General features: G+C 33.8%; 3 protein-coding genes across 3 annotated transcripts; 1 reads left to right on the forward strand and 2 right to left on the reverse strand.

Annotated features, from left to right (window-relative positions):
- The first annotated feature begins 1,757 nt into the window (after positions 1-1,757).
- On the forward strand, positions 1,758-9,776 carry LOC129305878 (uncharacterized). Its single transcript, XM_054946046.1, has 12 exons — positions 1,758-4,519; positions 4,678-4,917; positions 5,013-5,142; positions 5,399-5,551; positions 5,686-5,912; positions 6,015-6,081; positions 6,544-6,750; positions 7,196-7,431; positions 7,835-7,913; positions 8,017-8,157; positions 9,106-9,433; positions 9,515-9,776. Exons 1-11 carry the CDS (start codon positions 1,959-1,961, stop codon positions 9,298-9,300), a joined length of 4,236 nt encoding a protein of 1,411 aa, XP_054802021.1. The 5' UTR covers positions 1,758-1,958; the 3' UTR covers positions 9,301-9,433; positions 9,515-9,776.
- Positions 9,777-12,632: 2,856 nt separating this feature from the next.
- Positions 12,633-15,593, reverse strand: LOC129304588 (calcium-binding protein CBP-like). Its single transcript, XM_054944296.1, has 5 exons — positions 14,870-15,593; positions 13,790-13,836; positions 13,528-13,703; positions 13,392-13,410; positions 12,633-12,904 (listed from the first exon to the last, which is right to left on the reverse strand). The coding sequence occupies exons 1-5, from the start codon at positions 15,375-15,377 to the stop codon at positions 12,800-12,802; spliced, it is 855 nt and encodes a 284-aa protein (XP_054800271.1). The 5' UTR covers positions 15,378-15,593; the 3' UTR covers positions 12,633-12,799.
- A 6,047-nt stretch (positions 15,594-21,640) lies between these two features.
- LOC129304495 (S-formylglutathione hydrolase) lies at positions 21,641-25,349 on the reverse strand. Its single transcript, XM_054944179.1, has 7 exons — positions 25,020-25,349; positions 24,551-24,668; positions 24,152-24,199; positions 23,467-23,663; positions 22,398-22,496; positions 22,255-22,320; positions 21,641-22,074 (listed from the first exon to the last, which is right to left on the reverse strand). The coding sequence occupies exons 1-7, from the start codon at positions 25,164-25,166 to the stop codon at positions 21,892-21,894; spliced, it is 858 nt and encodes a 285-aa protein (XP_054800154.1). The 5' UTR covers positions 25,167-25,349; the 3' UTR covers positions 21,641-21,891.
- Positions 25,350-26,446: the final 1,097 nt, after the last annotated feature.

Here is a 26,446-nt window from a genome sequence, read left to right on the forward strand (position 1 = left end):
TAGGAGTCTTTCCTTCCTTCTAATAATATTAATAAAAACTTCATTATTCCAATCAATCAACTTAAGTTGAATTGCCTTGAGATTATGGTTAGTGTTAGTAGTATTGTTCCAAATATTATTGAGAAAATCCTTAAACCCCTTATAGGTAAGACATGCTGCTTCAAACTTAAAAGGTCGATTCACCTTCCTACCTTTATTATATTCCAGGCCCATCATAATAGGGTGGTGATTGGAGTTGATATGAGGAAGGACCCTATCATAAGCTAAGTGGAACGAGGTCTGCCAAGCTAACATTACATAAATATTCATCCAACCTCTTGAACACTCTTTCTAAGTTCCTCCATTTTAGACCTTGCCAAGTGAACAGAGGTCCACTAGATTGAAAGTTGATGAAATTGTAGTCATTAATCTAGTTTCGGATAGCCTCACATCTAGTCTTATTCACTTTTCCTCCCCTTTTTTTGTTCACTGATAGTGGAAATTTCGTTGAAATCTCCTATAAAAAGACAAGGTCTCTAATAATGTGAAATTTCACCCTTAAGGATAGCCCAAAGATCATGCCTCCTAGCTTTATGAGGGTTAGCATACATGAAAAAATTGTTCCCAAGCTTTAAAAGAGTTATCAAATAGGACATGTAAGAATTGACTCTATTTATCTAAAGTGGTAATATTTAAATTAGGATTATTCCAACATAGCCAAATGCCCCTTTCAAAACCATCATCCTCCACAATTTCATTAAAACCCAACCTACAATCAGTCTGTTAGAGCCTTGGTGCCACTACTCCTAAGTTCCATAATACAAATAACATCAAAACGAAACTGTCTTTTAAGTTCTTTGAGAGAGTGAGCAAATTTCTTCCCATTTCCCCTACTAGCATTCCAAATAAGTATCTTCATAAAAACCAAAAATAGAAGTAGTGAAAACTGACGAGGAAAAAAAAGAGACGGAAGCCTTAAACTTCCATAGCTCCATCAACCTAAATATGTCCATATATTATCATATGAACTATGAAGTATTAAGTTTCAAACTAGATGATGAGTGGTGCATTACAAAATATTTCAACAGCAAGCCATCACCTCTAAATAGTTGTAAATAGTAATAACATGATTTGTTGGAATGTATCAGTATAAAATTTTAACTGTGTTAGTGTTAGTTCTTTCAACTAAGGCAACAAAGATGATAGCAAATTTTGCATGTCTTTTATGATCTAGACATGATTAATATTTAATTTAATGAAATTGAAAATAATATAAAGAGTTAGTTATTAAGCTAGTACTGCCCAAACCAACATCTACCAGTTTATGATGATAATTTAATTCAGGTAAAGAAAAGATAATATTTCAGTAATTTCATTCATAATTAATAATTCAGGTTTCAAATACTCCGTCTATCCTAAATTATAAAATATTTTTAAATAAAATTTTACATGCCAATAAACTTCATTCATTATATTTAATAATTTTATTTTTTCAAAATAAAAATATACACTTTTAAAAATATTTTTATTTAATAACATTGAATTTATATTTAATTAGTATTAAATGAAAAGAGACAAAAAATAATATTAAAATAAGTTTATCTAATAAAATTTTAATATTCTCATAGCAGTTTAATATTTTGAAAAGGTAAATCACACTAAAATATCTTATAATTTAAAGTGTTGAGAGTATCACTGATTCACAGTTACCATGTACAACGTTAATATTAATCACCCTCAATTTCCCAACTAATTTTTCCGGGGCGTTAAATCACAAGGAAATACCATAACGTTCATGCTGGGTTTTCTGCCGCACACGCTTCATTTTGCTTCAACCTCGCACTCGATTCTTACCTTATATAAAGAGGAAGAAAATCCGTGGCCATTTCCGAAGGTGAGTGTGAATTTGAACTTCGAAAAGCACAATTTTAAGGGTCCAGCAAAACCCTATTCTCCCCGCCCCTTCTCCGTCCACCTCAATGTCGCCGGCGGCGGCCGTGCGCTTGCGATCTCCGATCCAACCGTCCTCCATGCAAAACCCTGATTCGATTCCCGATGCAACCTCTCATCCCCCTTTCGATCACTCGTCTTTTAGCTATGCTCATTTCTCTAAGAGAGATGAAAGCCTAAACCCTTCAGCTTTCGGTAATGCCAGCGGCCTCGGATTCGCCCCGGCTTTTGTTCAGCCTGGACTATCGGGTGTAGGTTCAACAGCTTCGTCTAGGCCGAGGCCGAGGCTGGTGAAGCTCAGGAAGCAGTCAGCATCTCAGCATGCAAGGTCCAGAAGTAGAACAGCCACCGCTGAGGGAAGTTCAGGTTTTAATCCATTTCGGCCGACGGTTGGTTGCTCGGATCAGGTAAACAGTTATAATTGTGCAAATGGGTTTATGGAAAGTCCTACCGGGGCAGAGAACGATCCCGGAGCTGGTGATGGGGGCTTCTTAAATTGTCACTCGAAGTTCCAGAACACTGGTTTTGTGTTTGGTGCTCAGAGAAGTGAGCTTGCTGCAAATTTAAATTCCCAGCATTTAGTTAAAGAAGAATTGGGATTCTCCCTTGACAGAGGGAAAGTAACAAATGAGAAAGAAACGGAGATTAGGAAAAGTGATCACTTGGGGTTTATCTTTAATGCTAAGCGGAGTGACATGGGATCAAATTCATGCCAGGACAGAACAAAAACCAGTGAAAATTTAGTAAAGACAGTTCTTGGCGAAATAAGAAACGCGGAATTGGATTTGGAGTCCGAACATAGGAAGATTAGTTGTTCGGGTTTTGTTTATTGTCCTGATCAAAAGGATTCAGACTCTAACTTAAATATCGTGAAGGCAGTATGTAGTAAAGATGTGGAGGACTCAGGCGTTGATAATGGCGAGGAGACGAATTGCAAGGCTGAAAAAGAGTTTGTAAAGAAGGATAGTTTTGTTTTCTTTTTTGGTGGCAGCCAAACTGGTAAAACATCAAATCCTAATGCCGAAAAGCAGGAGTCCCTTGACAGTATGCGAAAGTCAAATTGTGATATGGGTTCCTTAAATCCCAAGAATGGGACATTTAGTGATAGTAATATACATCCTGATCAGGATTACCATCTAAGCAATGATCAGAGCGGATCTGGATGTACTAGTAGTACTGCTAATACTCATAGCACTTTCCCTGCTCATAGTTTGACAGATGAAATGAAAAGGTTGAATATAGATAATTCTGAAAAAGTTAGTGGCGCTGATATCGATAGAGATTTAAAGGATTCATGTGTAAATAGTAACAATTGTTCTGTGTTTGGAAGAAGTGAGAAGGCTGCTGTCTCCTTTAGTGCAAGTTCAGGAGCTAATGCTGACGTTCAACAGTGTCCTAATGTTGCTTTAAAGAATATTGATGGGTTCAAAACATGTAAAAGAAATGATGTTCAAAGTGGAATTGGTTGTGATATTGCCTATGGTTCTGCAGGAATATCCTTCTCTAAGCCATCCTCTAGTCAGGAAAGTGACTCGGGCAAAATTCCTGAGTGTCAACCACCTGAAGATTCATTAGTGAATGAAGCTAAAGCGTCATTTTCATTCTCATCATTTGGTCTTGACTCTCAATCAAATAGTCATGTCTGTGCAAACCATGCCATGGGTGTAGATCAAGATAAGTGTTATAACGGTTTTACAAACATCCCTGGAGGACCTAAGGAGTTAACAGATTTTGAACCACCAACATGGGATCCTTCTTGTTTTAAAGAAAATTTATTTCCTGCATCAAATAAAAAGGTAGGATCCACACTAAAGGGCAGATCTTCTAAAGAAAGAGGAGCAAAAGAGGTGAGGAGAAAATCGAAGTCACGTTTATTGAACAAGAAACTGATAAAGAAAGATCAAGCATTAAAGGGAAGTGGTTCGCTCGATACCCCAGATTCTTGTGGTAGCTACTCACCCATGGATTTTTCTCCTTATCATGAAATAAGAGATGATGATCAAGATATTAAAGCTTCAGCGCAGTTAAATGAACCATCAATCTCAGACCATGACCATGTGCCCTCAAAAATTCCCATTCCCTCTGATTATAAAGATGAACATTTGGCTGCTGCAGGGAACAGAGAAGATATTTATGCTCATGATTACAAATATGGAGATCCAAATGAGTGTAACCCATCATCAAGTAATGCAAATTCTTCTGTTGGTGATTCCCAATTATTTGGCTCTGAAGCAGCCTGTCCTAGTTTGAATAAAGAACAGGTCTTCAGCAGTAGCAGAGCTGGAGATTGTGCAGATGCTGGAGTTGCCTTTAGGCCATGTGCTGATCAGTTTGCCTTTGCTCCCAGCCTTGGGGGTTCAACGCAAAATTATTTTACTTTTTCTGCACCATCAATTGGAGGGGGTACAGTTTCATCAGCTAAGCGTAAAGAGAAGAAGAAATATAGGAGGAAAGTGGGAGTTGACTCATTTAGTATCTCTCCGAACCTGAATCATACACTGAATAGATCTGAAAAAAATGATCAGTTGAAGGGAGTGGATTTTGCATCCTTGGCTACAACTCAAGAAATCTGTGAAAAGTGGAAACTCAGGTAACGTTTACACAAATAAAGAAATTAAAAACCTAACTTTTTAGAATTTTGGTACTGATTTTCTCTGAAATTTTGTTTTGCTATTTCTGTTTGATGCCATGAAAAAAAAAACTCATTTTTTTTTTAAATCTACGGTATGCAACTATGTCTCTATCTAGGGGAAACGAAGCGTATAAACATGGGGATCTTTGTCAAGCTGAGAACTTCTACACAATTGGAATAAATTTGATCCCTCCAAGTGAAAGGTCAGGGTGCTTGAACGAGTCTCTTTCACTGTGCTATAGCAACCGTGCAGCTACACGAATGGGTCTTGGAAGGATTAGGGAAGCTCTGGGGGATTGCCTTGTGGCTTCTGCTCTTGACTCCACCTTTCTGAAAGTACATATGAGAACTGCAAAGTACTGGTTTTGCCCCTCTCATTTTAGATTTTGAAGTAAGATGATTTCTGGTGACTTCTGTCCCTGTAGTAATGAAATGTGATTTTCTTCTCCAGATGTTACCTTTTGCTAGGAGAACTGGAAAATGCTCAGCAGTATTTCAATAAGTGCTTGGAATCAAGCAGTGACTTTTGTTTGGACCGGAGAGTTATTGTGGAAGCAGCTGAAGGTCTGCAGAAAGCTCAGGTATGTCAATTGTTCTCTTCTGTGTGGCTAGGGCAACTGAGGTAACTCAAGTATAATGCATGCTTTTTAAAAATCCTTCTTGCCAAACTATTAATGATTGATTCCTTTCCTGATAACTTTGTATTACTATTCATTATTAGTACTATCAGTTGTCAGTCAGTAGTTAATGTTCACTTCTGCTTTTCTTCCTTTGTTCACTTGAGTGTTGTCTTTTCATTTTGTAAGATGTCTAACAAATGACTATCCATGTTAACAGGATGTGGCCGAGTGTACGAATAGTGCTTCTGAACTCTTGAAAAAGAAGGTTTCTGATGCAGCTGGTGAAGCTTTAGAACTAATTTCTAAGGCATTGTCAATCAGTTTATACTCAGAAAAGTTGCTTCAAATGAAGGCAGAGGCTTTGTATTTGGTACGTTTCTATTAAAATAGTCGTGTAATACATCCTTATGCCCTCTTTCTTCTATATGTTTTCTGTTTTTTCTTATTGATTTTTTTTTTTATTTGGCTGATAAAGTTATGTCTATTTCTGGGGATATATTGCAGCTACAAAAGTATGATGCTGCAATACAGCTTTGTGAGCAGACCCAAATTCTTGCGGAAAAAAATTTGGCAACCGGTGCAGAGAATGTGAATACTTCCGCACATGATAGTAACTTATGTGTCACATTGTGGAGGTGGTCATTGATATCCAAGTGTCACTTTCATGTGGGAAGGCTTGAAGCATCACTTAATGCTCTTGAGAAGTTACAGCAAGCTGTGTCCCTCAACAAGTAATTCAAAATTCATCAAGCATGCTCATTCTTTAGTTTGATATTACAATCAAAATATTTTTTGAATGCTACATGCGTTTGATAGTCATTTCATTTATCCAGGTTTGGTGATGACATTGAATATTCATTGTCATTAGCTGCTACAATACGAGACCTTCTTTCACACAAGGTAATTTCTAAATGTTAATTTTCTTTCGTTGATGTCCAAACGATAATTATCAAATGCTATACAATATTGTTGTCATGTTTAGGTGTCATGCACTCATGGTGGATAAAAGCTTGTACTTCCCTCTGTTATAATTCCTACATCATTGATGGCATGTACTTTCTTTAAAATTTGTCAAGTATAATTATTGAAGACATCCATGTGAATAGAGAAGAATCCCATCATAGCATCAAGTACTTCTCAAATGCCTTATTTTCCCGTTTTTAAATTGTGTCACTAGAGGTTATTCTTTAATTGTTTGTTTTTTTAAGATTTATTCTAATCTGATATTCTTAACTCATGTTTACACATGGGATTAGATTGGTTTGTTTTTTCACACTTCAGTGGGATGGTTTGTACTAATTCCAGGTGTTATTAGCAATTTTTAGGGATATCTTGTGTCCTCATTATTCTTATTGATAACAGAATGCAGGAAATGAATATTTTAAGGTAAAAAAGTATACAGAAGCAATTGAGGAATATACTGTTGCTTTGTCTAGCAACATCAAGTCACGGCCTTTTGCGGCAATATGTTTCTGCAATCGTGCTGCAGCATATCAAGCTTTGGGGCAAATCGCTGATGCCATTTCAGACTGCAGTGTGGCTATGGCCCTTGATGGAAATTATGCTAAGGTATGCTTTTCTCAAACCCCATCATTAGGGGAAATAATAATGAGTACTGAGATTTTCCCTCCTTTTAGATGCCATGTCCTAGAGGCTAGCTTAACTTGTCTGAAAAATAGGAACTTTGGACAGTCAATGAGTTTCCTGGGCTATTGTATTTTTATTATGATACGACTTATGATAAATTAATTTATCATGGACAGTCTTTCTTATGATTTTAGCAAGGCACCCTATATAGGTTGCTTAACGTTGACAGGGCTTGTAGAGTTTATCCTTAATTTGCTTGTTGTCACTTAAACAGTGTATTTGACTGCTATGTATATTGAACTTTCCTTCTTAAAACAGGTCATAATATTTTGCGAGATTGCATTATTTTGTTCTCTCTAGATAAAAGTCGTTTTCCACTTTATTGTTATTTACGAGTGGGGAGGTCATCTGATGGTACCCTTTTTAGGCAATCTCAAGAAGAGCTACCTTACATGAGACGGTGAGAGACTTTGAGCAAGCAGCTTGTGACCTCAGTAGACTTCTTTCCGTCCTTGAAAATCAATCTGGTGAAAGGAACAAGCAATCTGGCACACCAGATGGGTCAAATGGAGCTGTGAAAGAATCTAGGCAAGTGCGTCATCATTTGCTTTCAGTGGAAGAAAAAGCCAAAAAGCAAACTCCCTTAGACTTTTACCTTATTCTGTAAGTACTTTATATAATTGGAGCTTTCTCATCAGTTATTATCTTATGACTTGCCTAGGTTTAATCTAGTATACATATTTTATTTGGTTGTGCGGCCAAAAATGCACAAATTGAATGCACGTTAAATCCAAATGACCCTTGACCCCCGCCCCTGCATGACGAAGTCATTGTACTGGGAAGTGGAACCTTAAGGGGATGCCAGAACATTCTGTATAAAAACCATATTATCTTTGATAATTTTGTCATGAGCTAATTGTTTTCAAATGGATTCATTCAACAAAGCAAATTGAATCATTAGCAAAACTGTCAAAATATTTCCAGGCAAGTCGATGAATTTTCTTTGATTCATGACTGCAAAGGTAAAGCTTCCAAGTTCTAATATCTTTGTACTTGTTTATACCAGAGGAGTCAAACCCAATGATACGGCGACTGATATAAAAAAGGCTTACCACAAGGCAGCTCTCAGACACCATCCAGACAAGGTTTGAGTCTTTTATTGTTGATTCTGGATATTATCGCTTTAATTATATTTTTGTGAAGTTTAAACTTAATGTTAGGCATTTCTCTTACGTTGTTTGAATTTAGGCCGGTCAGTTGCTGGCAAGAGGTGAGGCTGGAGATGAAGGCCAAATCTGGAAGGAAATTTCACAGGAGGTGTACAAGGATGCTGATAGGCTTTTCAAAATGATTGGAGAGGCATATGCTGTGCTTTCTGATCCTACCAAGGCAATTACTAAACTGACTGATTATTCATAATGTATCGTTCCACTCAAGCTTGAGTGTTGATTTTTTTTTTTTTTTTATCTTGGCAAATTTATATTGTTTCTTCTTTGAATGTCTCTAGTTTTGGGAGTGGAGAGGGAGTAAGAATTTTTTTTTTTTTTTTTGGGTGGGGTAGGGGGGACAAATGGTACCGGATCAGCTCACAGTACTATATTTGTAGGCTGTAGCGGTGTAGTGTTTAATCAAGTAAAAGAACTTTATTCTGAAAAATGTACTCTCTTGTGTAGCTGCGGAAGCATGTTATGCCGTTAGTTTATTACAACAGGCTAAACAAAGAAGCATGGCTTTGTGAATCTACATGCTAACTGATTTTCTGAATTAATCCAGCCCATCCTGACCATGTCCTGCAATAGCTAGTATAGAAGAAAGTGAAAATTTCTTTTCCTGAGAAATTAACATACCTTCTAAATGCCAGTTTGAGGTGTGAAATTGTCACAGGTCCCACATTGAAGAACCTTACAAGTGGTGTGGGATTTATAAGTTGAAAGGATTCTTCTATCCAATAGGCTAATCTGTTGAGTGGTGGTATCACTTCCTTTGGACTTGTGATCTCGGAAAGAGCTGCCCACGGAGGGTTTTATCCGGCCGTGGCCGAGTGAAGTGCCCACTGGAATTATAGGTTTGGGGGGCACTCTTATGAAGCTAATCTCTTGAGATGGACTCTTTCGTTGTGCTTGTGCTCGTCACATAAATCTACTGGAAAGCAGGCTTTCTCCTTTCATTTCAGTTTCTCTTCCTCAATGGTGTTGGGAAGAGTTTAAAATTTTGTTAATTTTTTTTTTTTTTGCCTGAAAATTTATTGTAGTTGAGCTCCTTAATTCTCAATAAAGATCTATTGTGCCTTACGCAGCGTTGATTTTAAATTTGATATACTGCTTTCTTTGATTATAGCGCTCAGAATATGATTTTGAAGAGGAGATAAGAAAAGCTAAGCAAACCAACAGAGGAGGCACATGCCGCAGATCTTCTGATTTTAATGGGTTTGGAAGACCGTCTGATGTTTATAGGTCTTCTGATAGAAGTTCTAACAGACGACACGGACGGGATCATTGGAAGACACATGGAAATTCATATTCTCGATGGTGAGAGGATACTGAAGGGATCGTTGACATCCCCGGTCCAAATTAAAGTGTTTAAGTGACGCTTCTTGTCCCCACTCGTGATGAAGACCTTAGCTTGATGATAGTGTGAAATAAGTGGTTTGATTCTTTCGTCTCAGGTAACAGTTGTTCCTTTCTTGATCCAATTGAAAGTAACTCGGGCCATTTCTCTAATAAGATCTTTATGGTGGATATTGCAGGCGGAGTTATAGGAAGTGATGTAGCATCAAGCAGCCAAGACAAAAGGATTGGGAAGGTAGACAAGAAAATCTTGTTTTGATCAATACAGATCACTTTCAATTTTTTGTTTAGGGTAGTGCCCAACCCCAACCAATGACTAGCACAGTGTATTTGTGTACGTAATAACTCAATGACACGGAAAAGACGTTGTAGTGGTTCGATCGTATATATTGTATGTGTCTGGCATGAGGTGCCATTTAAGAATGATTTTATTACGGTTTCTATCTGTCTAAGGGACAAGGTAATTGTGTGCCTATGGAGAAGTAAAGTCGTCTCCTCGCTGTTAATAATAGAGCATCAGGCAATTATAGGATAACTGCACCACTCTGGCCTGCATTCAAAATTTAAAATTTTGACTGCACTGAACCGTCGCATTAGTTTCTTATTCTCAGAGTCGTCCTCTGTAATCTGGATCTTGGGCATTGAAGAAAGACATTGATTTTTTTTTTTCAAAGGTACAGTAATATGATTGTTCTTTAAAGATGTTCGCCGGATTTTTTTTTTAATTTTGAATAATCCCTGAAAATTAGAGTTGGTAATTTTGCAGGTGAGTTTATTCATGCATGAAAGCTCATACCTCATAGCGTTGTTTGGTTCCTTTTTCTTTCAGTTAAGATGGAAAAATATCTACTAAATAGTCAATCAAGAGCATCAAGTAACTTGAAATAAAAAAACTGACAAAAATACTTATAATATTATTAAAATTAATATAAAAATAATCAAACCATTAATTTGCCCTAACATTGTTAGCTTTCGGTGTTAAATGTTAACTATGCTTGTTACGTATCTGTCTTTGCTTTTGTGAATTCAAAATGAGACAAAAATATTCACGAAGTCATCAACTAAGAGTATCTAGTAGCTTAAAGTAAAAAAAAAAGATAAAAATACTCAAAACATTATCAAAGTTGGTACAAAAATAATCAATCCATTAAATTCTTTAAATATTGACCGTTTAACTAATACTTAAATAAAAATTAATAATTTTTTTGCTAATGTGAACAAAAAATATTTCAAAGTGAAATTTTACAAAGGTTGATTGGTCATCATTTGAGTATCTAAAACGTTATTTTAGTAGGTGCAATAATGATTAATCCGTCAAAAATTCATATTGCATGGTTTCTTTCTATCGCTATGTATCTCACCCCCTTCCTCTCTTCCTCTTTACTCATTTTTCTTGTCTACAAAACTTGAGATTCAACACAGTAAGATAGGTTGCACACAATTAAAGATTGAGAACGAAGAGGTTGTGGCTTACTGCAAAGAACGCAAGCACTCCATGTCTCCACCTACTTTAAAAACATTGGCACAACCTTAAGCAATTTTGTTTATGATAAGGTTTAAAATCCTCAATTGGCTTTCACCACTTTGCAAAGAAAAAAATGATTTAACTTGCTGTTCAATTAAAACAACGTATTCTCACATGGTATTCATATGATAGTCGATCAACTTTCGTAAAATTTCAACTAGGAATATTGTGTCAATGTCAATGAAAAATGGTTAATTTATGCTTAGGTGTCAATTAAATGATCAATATTTAAAAGATTTAATAGATTTGTTACTTTTGTACCAACTTTAGTAACATTATAAATATTTTTGCCCCTTTTCTTACTAGATGCTCCTATCTGACAACTTCATGAGTATTTTTACCCTCTTTTTACTCCATATCAACAAATACTGATATGTGGCAAACATAGTCAACATTTAATACCAGAAACTAATGGTGTTAAAGCAAGTTAATGATTTAGTCAATTTTGCATCAGCTTTGGTAACGTTATGAATATATTTGTCCTTTTTCTCACTTTAGGTTATTGAATACTCCTAATCGACCACTTGGTGAGTATTTTTGCACCTTAACCCTTTTTCTTTTTTTTTTTTTTTAAATGGAAACTAAAACACAATACTAAAAACAGGAAACCAAATACATCAAGAAACCAAAAAAGCCTACCCTCTTTCATCATCTTCCATGCCAAAATTTAGATATGGATGATGATCAAAAGGCAAAAATTAACTTCTAAAGTGTGAAATAGTTTAGCTAGATAATCAGTATTCCTATTATCATCTCTAAGAATATGATTAAATTCAATTTAATCTTCCAGAGAAAGAAAAGATCTAGCTTGCTCAACAATATCCTTAGAGTTTGGTTTTAACAACTCAAGTTTTTGAACAATTCAAATACCCGAATTATTAGTTTGGCTTTTCAAAATCAATTTCAACTTTTAGCTTAAAATTAATCATTGTTATAAGAAAAATATACTCTTTTGGACCCTTATAAAAATATACAAGACTCAAATTTATTTCTTTTAAAAAATTATGGGTATGATTATCAAAATAAATTATGGGTTTTGAAGTTTAAAAATTAAGATAAAATACATTTTCAAAATTTTCTTAAAGATATTGTCAAAATTTAAAATGATACGAATGCAACAATGTACTCCAATATGGCCATTGGTCTTATTTATAGAGGGATAAAATTTTTTTAAATTACATTATTAAATTTTTATCATAAGTTTTTCTTTTTATCTTTCACTAAATGTTGAAAAAAAATATATTATTAAAATATATATTTTTTAAAAGTAAAATAAAAAATTTATTAAATTTTTAAATAAGGTTAAAGAATTTTAAGATTTTCCTGAATTATAATAAAACATGTTAAAAATAATTTATAAATAAAATCCTAGAAGAAGCATAGTACAAAATGAACTAAATCTCAAATAATTAATTAATATTTAATATGTAGCGCGCGTGTGCGTGTGAATATAGAAGCTTTTGATACTTGGGCCTAGTCTAAATGTTTTCGTCGGCTTGAGCAAGTCCAATTGGAAAAGAGTGCAATTTCCTTCAGCCTCGCTCTAACATTTTTTTGGAGCCAAATTCATATTAACTCATCAGGCTTGATTCAAAGTTTCGAATTACTCGCTTACCATATTAGAAAACACGCCCAATCTGCGCCAACACGTACGGTTTCCCCCTTTCAAATTGGATCCACAGTTAACTTTTCTGTCATACATGCCTATTTTCATTGACTCATTAAAATGACGTCATTATAACCTGTTCGGAATTTTGTCGGCTCCCGGGGAAAAAAAAAAAATTGACTTGACAAAACAGTGTAGCGATCCTTTGTCACCAAGCTGCAAAAATCCCACACTGAACTACTGAAGCTAGATATACAACAGTATAGTACAAAAAGCTAGAAAGCTCCCAAACTACAGCAAGACCATACATTAACAGCATCCAATAAATGATTCTCATGCAACAAGGAAAGGCAAAACAGTAAGCATAAATGACTCGTACGTGAAGGTTGCAGAACCAGAGTAAGATGTATCCTTCTCCTTAAATTTCTCGCTTAGACCCTGCAACATACATCCACATCATTCGTTGTGAAATCAACATCAACCATTTAATTACCAGATAACAATGATTTATTGGTTTTGGAATACAAGATTAAGAATGTTCCATTTAGATAACACTAAAAACATTGTTCACTGTTTAAACTTAACACGAGAAAAAAAGTTCATTATTTAAAATTTTAAGTTTTTCTAGTGTTCACCGCAAATCGTGACAAAAAAGAAAGAACTATTTCAAGCAAAATTTTTCACCAGTACAGCGTATTGCCTTCTCGCTGACATTTTGTTTCTTTCCTTTCCCATGCAGCCCTAGTACTAGTAAAGTAGGGCTAAAGCAGTAGCATTTTTTATTTCCTTGAGCAAGTACCAAAGCAATAGTATGGTACGCTAACAGATGCAACATCCATTCTTACACTTTGGAAGCAGATAACAATGGTATACTTTCATTGCAAAAACTACGAAAATCATAATTCAAAGAGGCTTTGGAGCTCACCTTGACAGTGAGACAACACCTAGCAATAGCAAATCAGGAAAGGGAGAAGTATTAGTACAAGAAGATTCATTTTATGCAGTGTTTTTAACATGGTATTTAATAACAAATAAATAAACACAAGCACAGCAAAACATACTCAATGAAGTTGTCATATTCTATAGCCTTGCTTTTCCCACCAGTTTTGTCAAACTTGGAGACAAGCAAGTCCAATACCGCAGGTGAAACTGCAAACCCCAAACTCAACAGAGCATCTCGTAACTCAGGCAAATCAATTCTGCCACTCCTGTCCATATCAAATCTCTCAAAAATGCCCTGATGTTAACAACAAGTCAGAACAACTGCAGAAGAGATTTAGAAAGAAAAAAACAATTGTCAAGCAGAAATGAACAAAGAAGTACCCTCCAGTTCTGCAGACTGTAAAATAAAGCCGTAAATTCCTTGGGTCCTGCGATGAAATGGCCAGAATTCAAAAAATGAGAGGAGATGAAATGGTCAAGGAATTCCAACAATCAAGAAGTAGACAACACATCATGGAAACTATCGGCTAGATTGATAATGATTGATTCGCCTTAACCATTCTAGATTTCTAAGGGAGGGGAGACAATATCTTGACTAACATGTACATATACTCCCCCCTTTCAATTACAAATTTTGGGAACGAACAAAAACTAGTTTTAAAAGGCATGGAAATTCTTTTGTTTTTCTGGTCATACCAATACCAAAAATAAGATAAAGAATTCCGTATCATTCATTTCTCTTCCTCATTTCTGTTCTCATCAAAATCCTCTCTCTTAAACAAATGGAGCCCGTGTACATGAAGTCTCTCCTACTTCACAGAGGAAATATACAAGTGGTAAAGTTTAACCGCAGAGAACGAAGAAACGACAAATTCAATTCTTTGATTTTCATCACTTGATGCAGTATTTGTATATAATACTACGGGATGTGGCATCCACCGCAGCAGATGTGATAAGGCAGTCGTCCCATAAAAGTCAAAGCATAAATTGATGCCAAACCAGGGATCCCTTTTTCCAGCGGCGAGAAGGAAACCACTAACAAAGCAGAGCCATAACGTATTTCGAACCCGATGCAATGATATGAGCATGCTAATCCAGCAGGCATCAAGGAATCGCACACAAGCCCCGCGAGTCCGAACGAACGCAATGACATCCACTGGAAACCGCCTCTTCCGACCGTCAATGGGCGGACAGGCCGCGCATTTCAGCATCATTCAGCATTCGCCCAAAAAGTCCTCTCCTCCGGCTGAAGCAGAACAAAACCTAACTACCTAAATCTAAATCCAATTGCAAACTAAACCAAGGATTTTTTTTTTTTTTTAGTAATACGGGTTTACAGATACCCAAGATAGTACACAGTTAATCAGCAGCCAGAACTGATAGGATCTTTTGTAACCTTTCATCAACCACCCCCTTATTGTATTAAACCAAGGAAAATTGAAAGTGAAAGTTAGAACGCACCAATCTTCTTGGTGTTAGTGTTGGTAAAATGATGCATGAGAAGATGAACAGTCCTCAGGCTGAAGCTCTGGTTATACGAAGAAAGCGCCCTCTGCATTTCCTTGTCATCGATCAACCCACTGCCGTCCTGGTCCGCCAATTGGAAGCACGCGATGACATTGGGATCCGTACCCGGAGGGAACACCGACGGCACCAGTGACGCGAAGGGACTCCCATACGGTGGCGTGGCCGATGGCTGGTAACCGCGACCATAGGAATGAGAATAATCCTTGGGGGGTTTAATCTGTCCAGAAGATGACGAATAAGGGGCACTGGCAGAGTACTGGTCATAAGGGGTGCTCTGTACATGCGATGGCGGAGGCCCACCGTACGGGTTGGCAGAGTAGTGTTGAGCAGGAGGCGGTGCGCCGTAAGGGTTGGAAGTCGGAGGTCCGCCATACGGGTTCGCCGTCGGAGGAGCACTGTACCCGTATCCGTACCCAGGGGGCGTGTTTGGATACCCAGACATGTTTAACGGAGAAGGGGATTATCGCTGGTTCGATGTCTTGATCAGAAAATTATCACGATGATTCGATGGAGAGGATTGCTGTTGTATCATCGAAACTGCAAAAGAGATTATTTATTTGTGTGTGTATTGCACGCGCGCGAGGATCCGAAAATTTCGTCGGGAACTTGTGGGATCATAGTCATTATACAATAACATTAACACCCGCCGTTGGTTTCGGAGAATAATGGGGTAATGAATGTTCCCAGGAACGAAGGTGCTGTATGAAATTTTTTTTAATTATTTTATAAAAAGTTAGAGGATAAAAATATTTTAAAATTTTTTTCTTTTCAGGATGCATGACATCTTAATTTGTTTTATAACATTTTTGTTTCAAAAATTTTAACAAAAATTATTTTAGCCCCACAATTAAAAATCTCTAATATTGACTGTTAAACTCAATTTAATTAAAGATATTTTTGTATTTTTTCTTTCCTTCCTTATATGTTTAATCTCTGATTTCATTCTTCAGTAAACTCTTTAATTTTTTTTTTCAATGAATGAAAATGAAGACTCAAAAGCATATAAATGAAAGAGGATAGAATCATAAAATATCTTATCAGACTTCAATTAACGATCAATATAAAAAATTTTTAATGATTGGACAAAAATGCTTTAAAAAAAAAACTAAGATACTAGGCACTTTTAAAAAAATTTTAAAGATATTTTTACCATTTAACCTAAAATAAATATTTTTTTTTGTAGAGTAATAATTTCAAAATACTTCAAAAATGTTTCCATTTTTTTTATTTTTATAATAATATTTTATTTTTTATTTTTAAAACATTTTTTTAAAATACATTGTCAAACAGATTTATTTAAAAGAAAAAAAAAGAAAAGAAAACTGTTGGCGCAAATCCTCTTGCCGAATAGTGGATACTCCCTCCAACTGGAACATAGGGAAAATTATACGGAAGGATCTAAACCAATCAATATTTATTGTAGGGGACCATAAAAACTTCTAATTATGTTAAAGGACCAAAATATATAACTAACAGGCAGTTATGCCCTTATTTGCGCGATCAACCCGATGAATCTTCCTTTCTTCTGGTCCCCTCGCCTTTCTCTTCTTCGTTCTTCCTTTCTGGACTTGGGGCGTACAGTTCACTATTCAATGTGTGTGTGTTAATGATAGAATCTAAATCATTTCCTTTTGCTTGCATAAATAATAAACATTACTATGTTATAAGAATGGGAGTTGGTTACGTAGAGAAAGGTATTTGGCATCCTGCAATATCCATCTATAAGAATATTTATTTTAAATTAACAATATAAATTTATATGACCTTAAAAGAATATACTCCCTCCATCTTAAATTATAAAATATTTTTAAAAAAAATTTAACATTTTAAAATATAAGATTTTTTTAAAAAAATAGAGTTTTATTAAAGATACTTTTTTAATAGTAACTTTTTTATATATTTTCTCTCTCCCTTTAATATTTTTTTACAAATAGAATATTAAATGAGGGATATTTTTAAAAATATTATCTTAAAAAGGTAAAGCTGTAAAATATATTTAATAAATTTTATTAATATGTGTAATTTTGCTAAAAATTTGGGACTGAGAGAGTATTAATTATTCTTAAAAAATAATATAAAAAAGTAAGAAAATTAGAAGGAAATTTTTTTATTTATTTACAAGTTGAACTTGACTTAAAATGAAACTCTAAAACCTATATACCCTTTTAAGGGATCAAATCTCATGTAATTCAAAGTAAAAATGTATGTCTTTTGATTGAGAAAGCTTGAAGAAAAATAATGATTATTAATTTTTTATAAAATAATTTTAATATTGATTTTTTATTTATGAAAATAATTTATTTCTTATTTATGAAAAAATCTTAATAGATAATTTTACAAAAAATATTTTAATTCCTGAAATTATCTTTCCAAACAATTTATTTTATTTTATTTACTTTTAGAAAAACATTTTATTTTTAAACACTTAGAAATATGTATGAGCAATAATTTATTGTCGCCTGGGATAACTGATTTATAAACGTGTGAGAACTCTAAAAATCTCATACAATTAATAATTTTAAGCTATGTGCACATGATAATTTTAAATGATTAGTCTCATGCAGTAAAAATAATTTTGAATGATTAGAATATCATATGTACTTGCAATAAAGAATCAATAGATATCAACCTTAGATTTAGATCTTGAAACTTCTTTCCTATAATTTCCGTTGAACATTCCCGCACGTCATGTATCTCCGAATTAACTTATAATATCAAGATTCTTAGCCATCGTATGTTTTCATAAAACAAGACGGTACCGTGAGGCCATGCAAGCGATTAATCAGTCATCATTGATGCTAACAAATTGAATGCATGTAAATGTCCATGCCTTTTTATCTTTGAAGAGAGTGAACAGTAGCAACCAGTAGTTGTGGGACCGTATGCATGAAGACAGAGGAATCAATAACCATGGAGAGAGAAAGGGGGGGGGGGAACTATTACAGATCAGATGCCATCATGAGCAGGCAAAAGAATTGTAACATACGTAGTAGTTAGTAGAGATTCAAGTTAGGCTCCCAAGCATTGCAATATATAGCAGTTAGTAGAGATTTGAATTAGGCTCACAAACAAAGATTTATATTCTTAAAGCACTAAGGTTTAATAAAATTATCTTTATAAATCTCAATCAACCTCTATTGTTTTCTCTTTCCTTCTTTTAAGTTTTTCTAACCTCCTACTCTATCTTTACTTTTTTTTTTATATATATAAACCTATACATTTAAGATTTTTCTATAATCTCAATTATACCATGATCCATATCAATAATTTTATATATTCTTAAATTATTATTATTATTATTATTTAAAGATTGAATATTAATTGTCATCTTATTTATTATTATATTATTTTACAATCTTTAAATTTTAATATTAAATATTAGATTATATTATCTTGAAGTTTTTGAATCACAATATTAGATTAATTACATCATCATCATCATCATGATGTTATTTTGAGATATTCAAATATTTATAACTCATTATTATATTAGATTGTAATATAGCTTGATTGTATTTATGTTATTTTTTTATTTTTATATCTAAGACCTTTTAACTTTTTATATATTTATTTTTTTGTTATAAAATATTTTTTTATTTTCATTCTTATTATTTTATAGAGATTGCTTTTATAATTTTACTATTTTCTATTGTCCATTGTCTCTTTTTTATTATTTTATTATAGATGTTATCTTATTTATTTATAAGAATTAAAATAAAATGCAATATTCGCAACTATAATTTACATTCAATTAAGAAGCAAGCAAAAATGTTAAAAATCAATGGGCAGGGGAATCTTCCTCGGCACTCTTCAGCCTCATTCCCTTGAACGGTGGAATGAGAAAGGTGGGTTTTGGGTGAAGAGAAGCGATGATAGCACTGGTATTAAGGTTTTCAATTTGAAGTTGTGATTCCTATTGACTTTGATTCTAAGTACTATGAGAACTGTGTATCTCCAAGAATGCAGAAGATTTGACTAGAGCCTAGGATAATCTAGTATTTTTGAATTTACATTTTAATATTTGGTCTTTCTAAATAATTAGAGATTTCAAGCTCCTCTCCAATAAATACCATTGCCTCCAAGTCCTTTGTTATAATTTCCCCTAGAATATAAGTAGGTATTTTCTTTCCATTAATCTTGTTTTAAAACATAAGTAATTTAGCACTTGCAAAAAAAATTCGCATTTTACTTTTTATATTTATTACTATATCCCTTTCATTCAAAAATATAAAGTATTTTTTGAAGAGTTAAATATTTAAAAATAGAAGGTATTTTTAGTTTTTTAAGGTGTAATCATTGCCTTTTGTTTTTCAAAATATCCCTATTGATAATGATTTTATATTTATTGTAAGATATTTAATAGGAAAAGATATAAAAAGTTAGGGTTAGTTAAAATATAGGTAACTACTTTATTGAAGGGTGAGATATAGTTAAAAATATCTTATATTTTTTAATGGATGGAGTATATTTTTATATTTGTAAATTTATAACCTTCTCTGCATTCATTATAAATTTGAACTAAGGAGAAAAAATAATATATATTTTTATGAGAATAAGAATTTTATTAGGCTGATTATTATTAAAAAATGTTTATATTTTGGACAAAAGAGAATACTTTATAATATATAATCCCTTTAGTATTTATTATAAAGCTTTCTAGAAAAATTATTTAGTTTTTAGGATATATTTGAGAGTATATAATGAAATCGAAAAGAATGATCACTAATGAAATGAAGTGGAGTAGGATAGAGTGAAATGGAAGGTAAAATCCCATTATTTAGAATTGTTATTGGAAGAATAAATGATTGTATTTAAAAATTATCATAAAATTAATATATTTAAATTGGATATAATTATGTTGTTTAATATTGGAATGAAAGAAAGTGAAAGAGTGAGAAGAAATGGGAAGAATGAGGATAGTTTTAAAATAATGTTATTTATATTTGATTATTCCATCCTTGACCCCTCAAATTGGATGGTAAAAAAATGGGTTTAAAATAACTAGGATGATTTGGAAAGCTATCTCAAATCATTTCACTCTAGATGTGCGGACATGCTCGCTCATCAGGCCTCTCAAAAAAATTTGAATCTTATTATTTATAATCATCCGCCCTTAGATTGCAGGTTCCTTATGAAATCTGACATGATCTGATTTTGTTCACCTTTTAAAAAAATTTCTCAAACAATGGTGCAGAAGCCATCCCACTCCATAAAAAAAAATCTCAAACAATACCTTAATATAAAACACTTAATAGGATATTAATTATGTTTTTATAATATTATCACTATTTAAACTTATTAACCATGAAAGATAATGTAATGCAAATTTGATTTTTTTTTCAATTAAATAAAAGTAACATTGATAGTTTATTTTATTTTCAAATAAAATTAATAACTTAATCATTTCTTTATTCCAGTGAGTCAATGACGTAATTAGATGTGGTTATTATTGGTACATGCAGTAGTTTAATTTTTGTAATTTTATAAACATTTACTATGTTATAACGTAAAATAAATTACTAGTTTTCACCAGCTTCATTAATTATCAAGCATCAGATCATAATTAGTTCCATTTAGTATTTTGTAATTGTTATTATTATCTTTCACAACAGTGTATTAATGGATATTATAGGAAGAATAATAAGTAAGGACATTGTAAAAATATTAATACCAAATTAAAAACTTTAGTATTAAAACATGATAGAATGAGTATTAAAATTTTAAAACGTCAGTGTTAAAAAATTAATTTTAATAATATTCTTGTAAGATCCTTATTTTTCAATCCCTTGATATTTTATATTTATTTATAATTAACTTATTATCACTTCCCCCATCTTTACTTTAGAAGATATTTTTAAGGTAAGTTTAACTTGATTTGATGTCTCAATATAAAATATTTTAATAAAAATAAAATTTGATCAATGATAATTATTGTAATTTTATTTTTTATTATTTTATTCCTTAAATAAATTTATTTTCTTCTCTCTTATTAATGAAGCGTATATTTAAAAGTTTATAAATAAATTAAAATAGTAAACTGTCTTTACTGCACTTCATCATCATTAATGTGTAATTTTAATAAAAATATCTTATGAATTAAAATGAAAATAATACTATTCAGCATTTCTACTCAAACTTCACCGTCCGCGATCCAACCCATGTTCTCTGACCATTATTGAATTGTTTGTCTGCAATAAACCACTCCCAAAGATTGTGCCATGCTAGTTTTGATTTTGCATATTTAAGTAGGGTGAAGTTTTTGGGAAGTAATGAAATCAATTTTTCTTGGATTGTTAAAAATCTTAACTTCTAATGAAATCCAATCTTGCCAACTTCACTATCACATTGTTTAGTTGAAAGGAAAGGAAGGACAAAGAAAATTTCATTAAAATTTTCCCCATTCCCTTTTGCCAAACAAGCTCCTTCCTTCCCCTTATCCCATTCCCCTCCTCTTGTTTGGCAAAAGTAATGGGAGGAAATTTTTTTTTTATTAATTTTCTTTCCCTCCCATCTAAACCTCCACCTCCAAGTTGGAGGGATTGAGAGAGATTCCTCCCCCTCCCCTCCCCTTCAATTAAACATAACATAAAAATCTAGCCTTCATGAAAAGTTAACGCTCATGCTTTCCTCACAAAAGTAATTTTTAAATAATATCTAAATACCTTATTCTTTCCTAGTAACTATAACTTCTTCAGAAATACAAAATTAACCAAGCACCTTATATATTAGCTTCCCAAAATACCAAACACGCATTAGGTCTCGCTTGGTTCATTTGCATTACTCAACTTCTCAGGAAAGATACAATAAGCACAACGAGCAAGGCACTGTCAGGCAAAAAGTCCCTGGGGATTCATATAACCCATGGAATCACTCGCAAGCGAAAAGTCCATAGACCATACCAGTAAATTCAGTTCAAAGCAGACGGAACAGTTAAAGATCTTCATAGTGAAGACAACTTAGGAAAGCCTAAGAGCTTGAGCATGGTGATGGATGTGATCATCTATGAAGGTAGCAATAAAGAAGTAAGAGTGATCGTAACCAGGTTGAAACCGCAAGAGCAGCGGAACATTGGCATTCCTGCAAGCCTCTTCGAACTTGTGAGGAAGCAATTGATCCTTCAGAAACTTGTCATCTTCCCCCTGAAAGAGCCAACAGTTCCAGGAGGCTAAAGCTAGGAGATAAATGTCTATGAATCATATAATGTTGCTGAAACTGAATTTTTAAACACAACAGTGTCAAATACAACCATCCTAATAAAATCCCGTAGACGTGTTCTACAATTATTAATCAACTTTATCTAAAACAACACGTTCTCTTACCTGATCAATCAAGATGGTGGCACGCACGTCATGGAACTTTTTTATCAGACAAGTGGCATCATAATCCTGCATTTTCAAATAAAAAAATGGTGTAACCAAATATTTATGCCGCAGTGAACACGCCAGATTCTCGTCAAAATTACCTCCCATTCAGATTTATTGCCACCAAGATAATTTGTAAATGCCTTCTGTCCCCAAGCACAATTTATAGGATTTGCAATGGGTGCAAAGGCCGAAACTGACTGGAACCAGAAAGAAGAGAATAAGTTAGAATGAAGATGATTACTGATGTTCTCATCATGACTATGGTTCTGTCTGTATCGCATCAGAGAATGAAGTTCCATAAGTCCAAAACCTCCGAACTGAAGAAAATTGCATTACAATCTGATTTCATATAGCCACAACAATTTTGTATATAACATAAAAGTGCCTTTACTGAAGGATGTAACCATCTTATTTCATTGAAAAGGCACAATTTGCTGAGTTCTAGCACATGCTAATGCATAAAAGTTTCTTGAGGTGTTAAGAGACATTGTTCATGCAATATTTGGTGTGTCAAGAAGTCCTGCCATCAAATAGAAAAGAAAAATAACAAATAAGGGAATTTTTATTTTCCATCAAACAAAATATTTGAAGCAAGAAAGCAGAGTTGAAGCTAGTCAGTAACATGAACCATAGCAAGAGAGACCTTCTCATCTTTTCCAGCTGGTCCCGACAAAACAAGGTAGGTTGTACCTATGAAGCCATGAACACCAAAGAATTCAAGTTTCATTTTTTTCCTTTTTCCTTTTAACATTCAAATCCTAAGTTAGAAGTTAGAACTTAAAACCACCAAATGTTTATGATCCTCCTGAGAAGCTTAATTCCTTCTGTAACGACACATTAAATCCCACACATCTATGAACAGAGAATTCCAAATTGCACAGAAAGTGGTGCTGCCCTAAAAATACAATGAAAGACGATCCACTATCTAACAACACCAGCTCAAAACAATTAATCATGTCCCTCGACCATTAAAAAGCAAGAGATTGACGCAAGAGCACTCCTCCTTCAGCACATCAGGTATTAGCCCCAACAGGCCAAATAGGCCCAAGGTCTGCCTTTGGCAGCCTTTTGAATATGTCCCTCTTTTTTATTATTATTCCTTTTATGTGTCACTTTGTTTTGTTTTACATTAAAACCATGACCTCACAGTTGCATAATCATCTATACCTTATATTTATTCAGATTTTTCAGGTAGATTGTTAAAGCACCATGTCCGCCCATAGAATGACCAAATATAGAAGCATTAGACGTGTCAAGCTGTGGAAAATTATCAGTTAAAAGCTCTGGTAGTTCCTTGACAACATAGTCATACATGCGCCAATTCTTCCACTTCTCTTGTGTGGCATTGACATAAAATCCAGCACCTGTTCAAGAATGAGCATATGCACAGTTGCATGCACATAAAATAAGAATATATTGTACATATATATCCGTACGCAATAACAATTCTCAACTTGCAACTGAGATATCTTCTGTGAACATCAACCCAGAAAAAAAATCTTCCGTAAAAAAAAAAATTGTTTAGCAACAATTAACAACATATTAATGGTAGTTATTGAGCAAAACCTATAGCTTTTTAGAGCTGTTCTGCACAGTACTTTCTTCCCAACAAAAATAAGCTTTTTTTTTCCAAATCAAAAAGTGAAGATGAAGCAGCAATGTCCCAAACAGGCTGAAATAAGGAGGTAGATAACATGACTTGCCATCTGTCTTTCTCATGTCTATTCGTACATGTTGAGTTTCTATATGAATTAATGCATTCTAGAAATCTTCTAATTAACATACACAAACAGAACAACAACAAGACAAAGGAAAAGGATAAGCAATTTTTTCTGAAATGATCTCAGCATACCTACACCAAAATCCCAGCTGTCAGCTTCTCCTTCCACATTCAGGCCTCCTAGATTATGAGGTTAAAAATCAGAACAGAGTTGTATCCCATCTATACAATCACATATATAAAAGTGATAAGCAAGCATTCTCAAATGTCCATCTAGTGCACAAGGGGCAGTTTCCCGTTAAGCAGTTTGCAACATTTTTCTCATTGTTATCAGTGAAATATAGTTTCAAACTTCCAAAACAGTATCTCTCTCTCCCTCCCTCCCTCCCTCCCGCCTTTTTCTTGTTTTCTAGAAAAACCTCACAACCTCAAATAGAATATGAATCAGTTCTTGTGAACAAAACTAAAGCATTGCTTCATTGCTATGTTGCCCCGCTCAAAATTGAACGGTTTGAGGTGATGTTAACTTACTTGGAGATGTATCTGGGGCAATCAAAGCAATACCCTCATTCGAAGCAGCACGCTGAGCTCCAGACTTGATTATAAAATTCTCGTCGGAACAAGTGAGACCGGACAACCAGTAGAGCACCTTTTCACATTGAAACCAAAGACTTTGAAGGTTGATGTACACATATCATATAGGACCAAATTGGCACGCGGGTAAGAGAGGTAATGTACAAATTGCTGAGAATTTCATAAACGAAGTAAAACTTCAAAAAGCCGTCAGATCAATATATCATACACACCACAATCACCGGAATTGCAAAATATTCCGCTGTCGATTGTGAGGAGATCTGAAAGTCAATTTCATTTCCACAAAATTGATTGTTGAGTTTGTTTAACTATAGCTTCAGATCAATCAATTCGTTATTCAACTCGAAAATTTTGCCGGAATGAAAAAAGAAGGGTAAAAGGTGAAATGAGATAAGCAAGGACTTACAGGGAATTTGTGAGATGGCGAAGAAGAAGGTGGGAAGTAGATATGGAAAGTCATGGAGCAGCCGAGGGTAGGGCTAAAATGTTTAAACCTCTTGTTGTGCCCACCAAACATCTTCGAGCTGCTGATTTCAGTGGGTTTGGCTTCCATCTTTCTCTGGTTAGGTCTCTCTAGTCACTGAAACTCTGGCTGACTGGCTGTGATCCTGCTCTCCACTCTTCTGCAGATTTCTGACGTCTTCGATTCGAGGAGACGATATAGCCTCGTCACTGAAAAATTACAGCTGCTTCATTTCGTATTGTCTCCCCGAAAATTAATTATTCAGGCTCGTAAATTAATTTACGTTGGCAATATACATACACACACCTCCGGTCAAAAAAATGCACATACAGACAGACATAGAAATGCAATAATATTATTCGGCCTCGGTTTACAGTGGGCCAACATTAAATTAATGTGCTAAGCCCAGTATATAATTTCATCATCCAGTAATGAAATTTACAAGGACCATTTTAAAGTTTCATGTCTTAAAATAACTATGTTTAAGATTTTTTTTTCCCCCTCAAGGGTGTATTGTCCATCCCACAGCGAAACCTTCTAAAATCTAAAATTTGAATTTCAGACTTCAAAGTGGTAGCTGTTACCTGTGAAGCCATGAAGAAAGTTACCTCGAAGAAAATGAAGCATAATGAACAAGAATATACAAATATATATATATATATATATATATATCCGAACACTTTTTCTTACTTCTGAACACAAAATATCATACCAAAATATATATATATATATATATATATTTATATGTATATAAACAAATATATAGCATCCTATTTAGCAAATAATTTTTCACACTATTAATTTCCAAACACCTCAAAAATACACATAGAAGCCACAAAATACAAACAAATCACATATTAATGATGGTTACCTTAGGATTTAGTTAATTAGTTCCTCTTTACAACACCATTTTCACCACACTCTTGGTCTCAAGTTACCTCTAATATCACAATTTCATTAGTTTATATTCATAAATTTGTCCAAAAATACTTTGAAAAATCAAAAATTGTCTTCAAGCTTTAAATCACAATTCGAAAGCCTTAGAAACATTTACTCATGCTCAAATAAATATCTAAACACCAGAAATTCATCCCAATGATTTAGATTCAACATAAGTTCAAATATATAGGCCTAGGGTTTTGTAACACCCTCAAATTTACAAATCGATTTTTCGCAAATTATTAATTCAACAAATCATTTTTTTTTCATTGAACCCTTATCATACCCTTATCATGGTAGAAAAATTTCTACCATGATACATCCAAGACAATATACCACAGGTCTTAAAATATCTCAAAAAGCAATTAGAACTATGAGGGACAGACATGATCCTCATAGCATGTTATTTAAATTAGGTCATGAATCAAAAG

This window comes from Prosopis cineraria, unplaced genomic scaffold, assembly GCF_029017545.1.
Source record: "Prosopis cineraria cultivar Desert tree isolate PC_DT_omini unplaced genomic scaffold, ASM2901754v1 PC3, whole genome shotgun sequence".
NCBI classification, from domain to species: domain Eukaryota; kingdom Viridiplantae; phylum Streptophyta; class Magnoliopsida; order Fabales; family Fabaceae; genus Prosopis; species Prosopis cineraria.

Bases quoted from the DNA above. Each gene is read 5' to 3' on its own strand.
- LOC129305878 (XM_054946046.1), top strand. From the start codon at position 1,959: ATGTCGCCGGCGGCGGCCGTGCGCTTGCGATCTCCGATCCAACCGTCC. The intron at 5,552-5,685 runs GTACGTTTCTAT...GATATATTGCAG, and splicing joins AGGCAGAGGCTTTGTATTTG to CTACAAAAGTATGATGCTGC. The intron at 5,913-6,014 runs GTAATTCAAAAT...TCATTTATCCAG, and splicing joins CAAGCTGTGTCCCTCAACAA to GTTTGGTGATGACATTGAAT.
- LOC129304495 (XM_054944179.1), bottom strand. From the start codon at position 25,166: ATGGAAGCCAAACCCACTGAAATCAGCAGCTCGAAGATGTTTGGTGGG. The intron at 23,664-24,151 runs GTATGCTGAGAT...ATTCTTGAACAG, and splicing joins CAGCTGGGATTTTGGTGTAG to GTGCTGGATTTTATGTCAAT. The intron at 22,321-22,397 runs GTAATTTTGACG...TTGAAAATGCAG, and splicing joins GCAATAAATCTGAATGGGAG to GATTATGATGCCACTTGTCT.
- LOC129304588 (XM_054944296.1), bottom strand. From the start codon at position 15,377: ATGTCTGGGTATCCAAACACGCCCCCTGGGTACGGATACGGGTACAGT. The intron at 13,837-14,869 runs GTGCGTTCTAAC...ATTTCATCGCAG, and splicing joins CACTAACACCAAGAAGATTG to GACCCAAGGAATTTACGGCT. The intron at 13,704-13,789 runs GTACTTCTTTGT...TGTTAACATCAG, and splicing joins ACAGTCTGCAGAACTGGAGG to GGCATTTTTGAGAGATTTGA.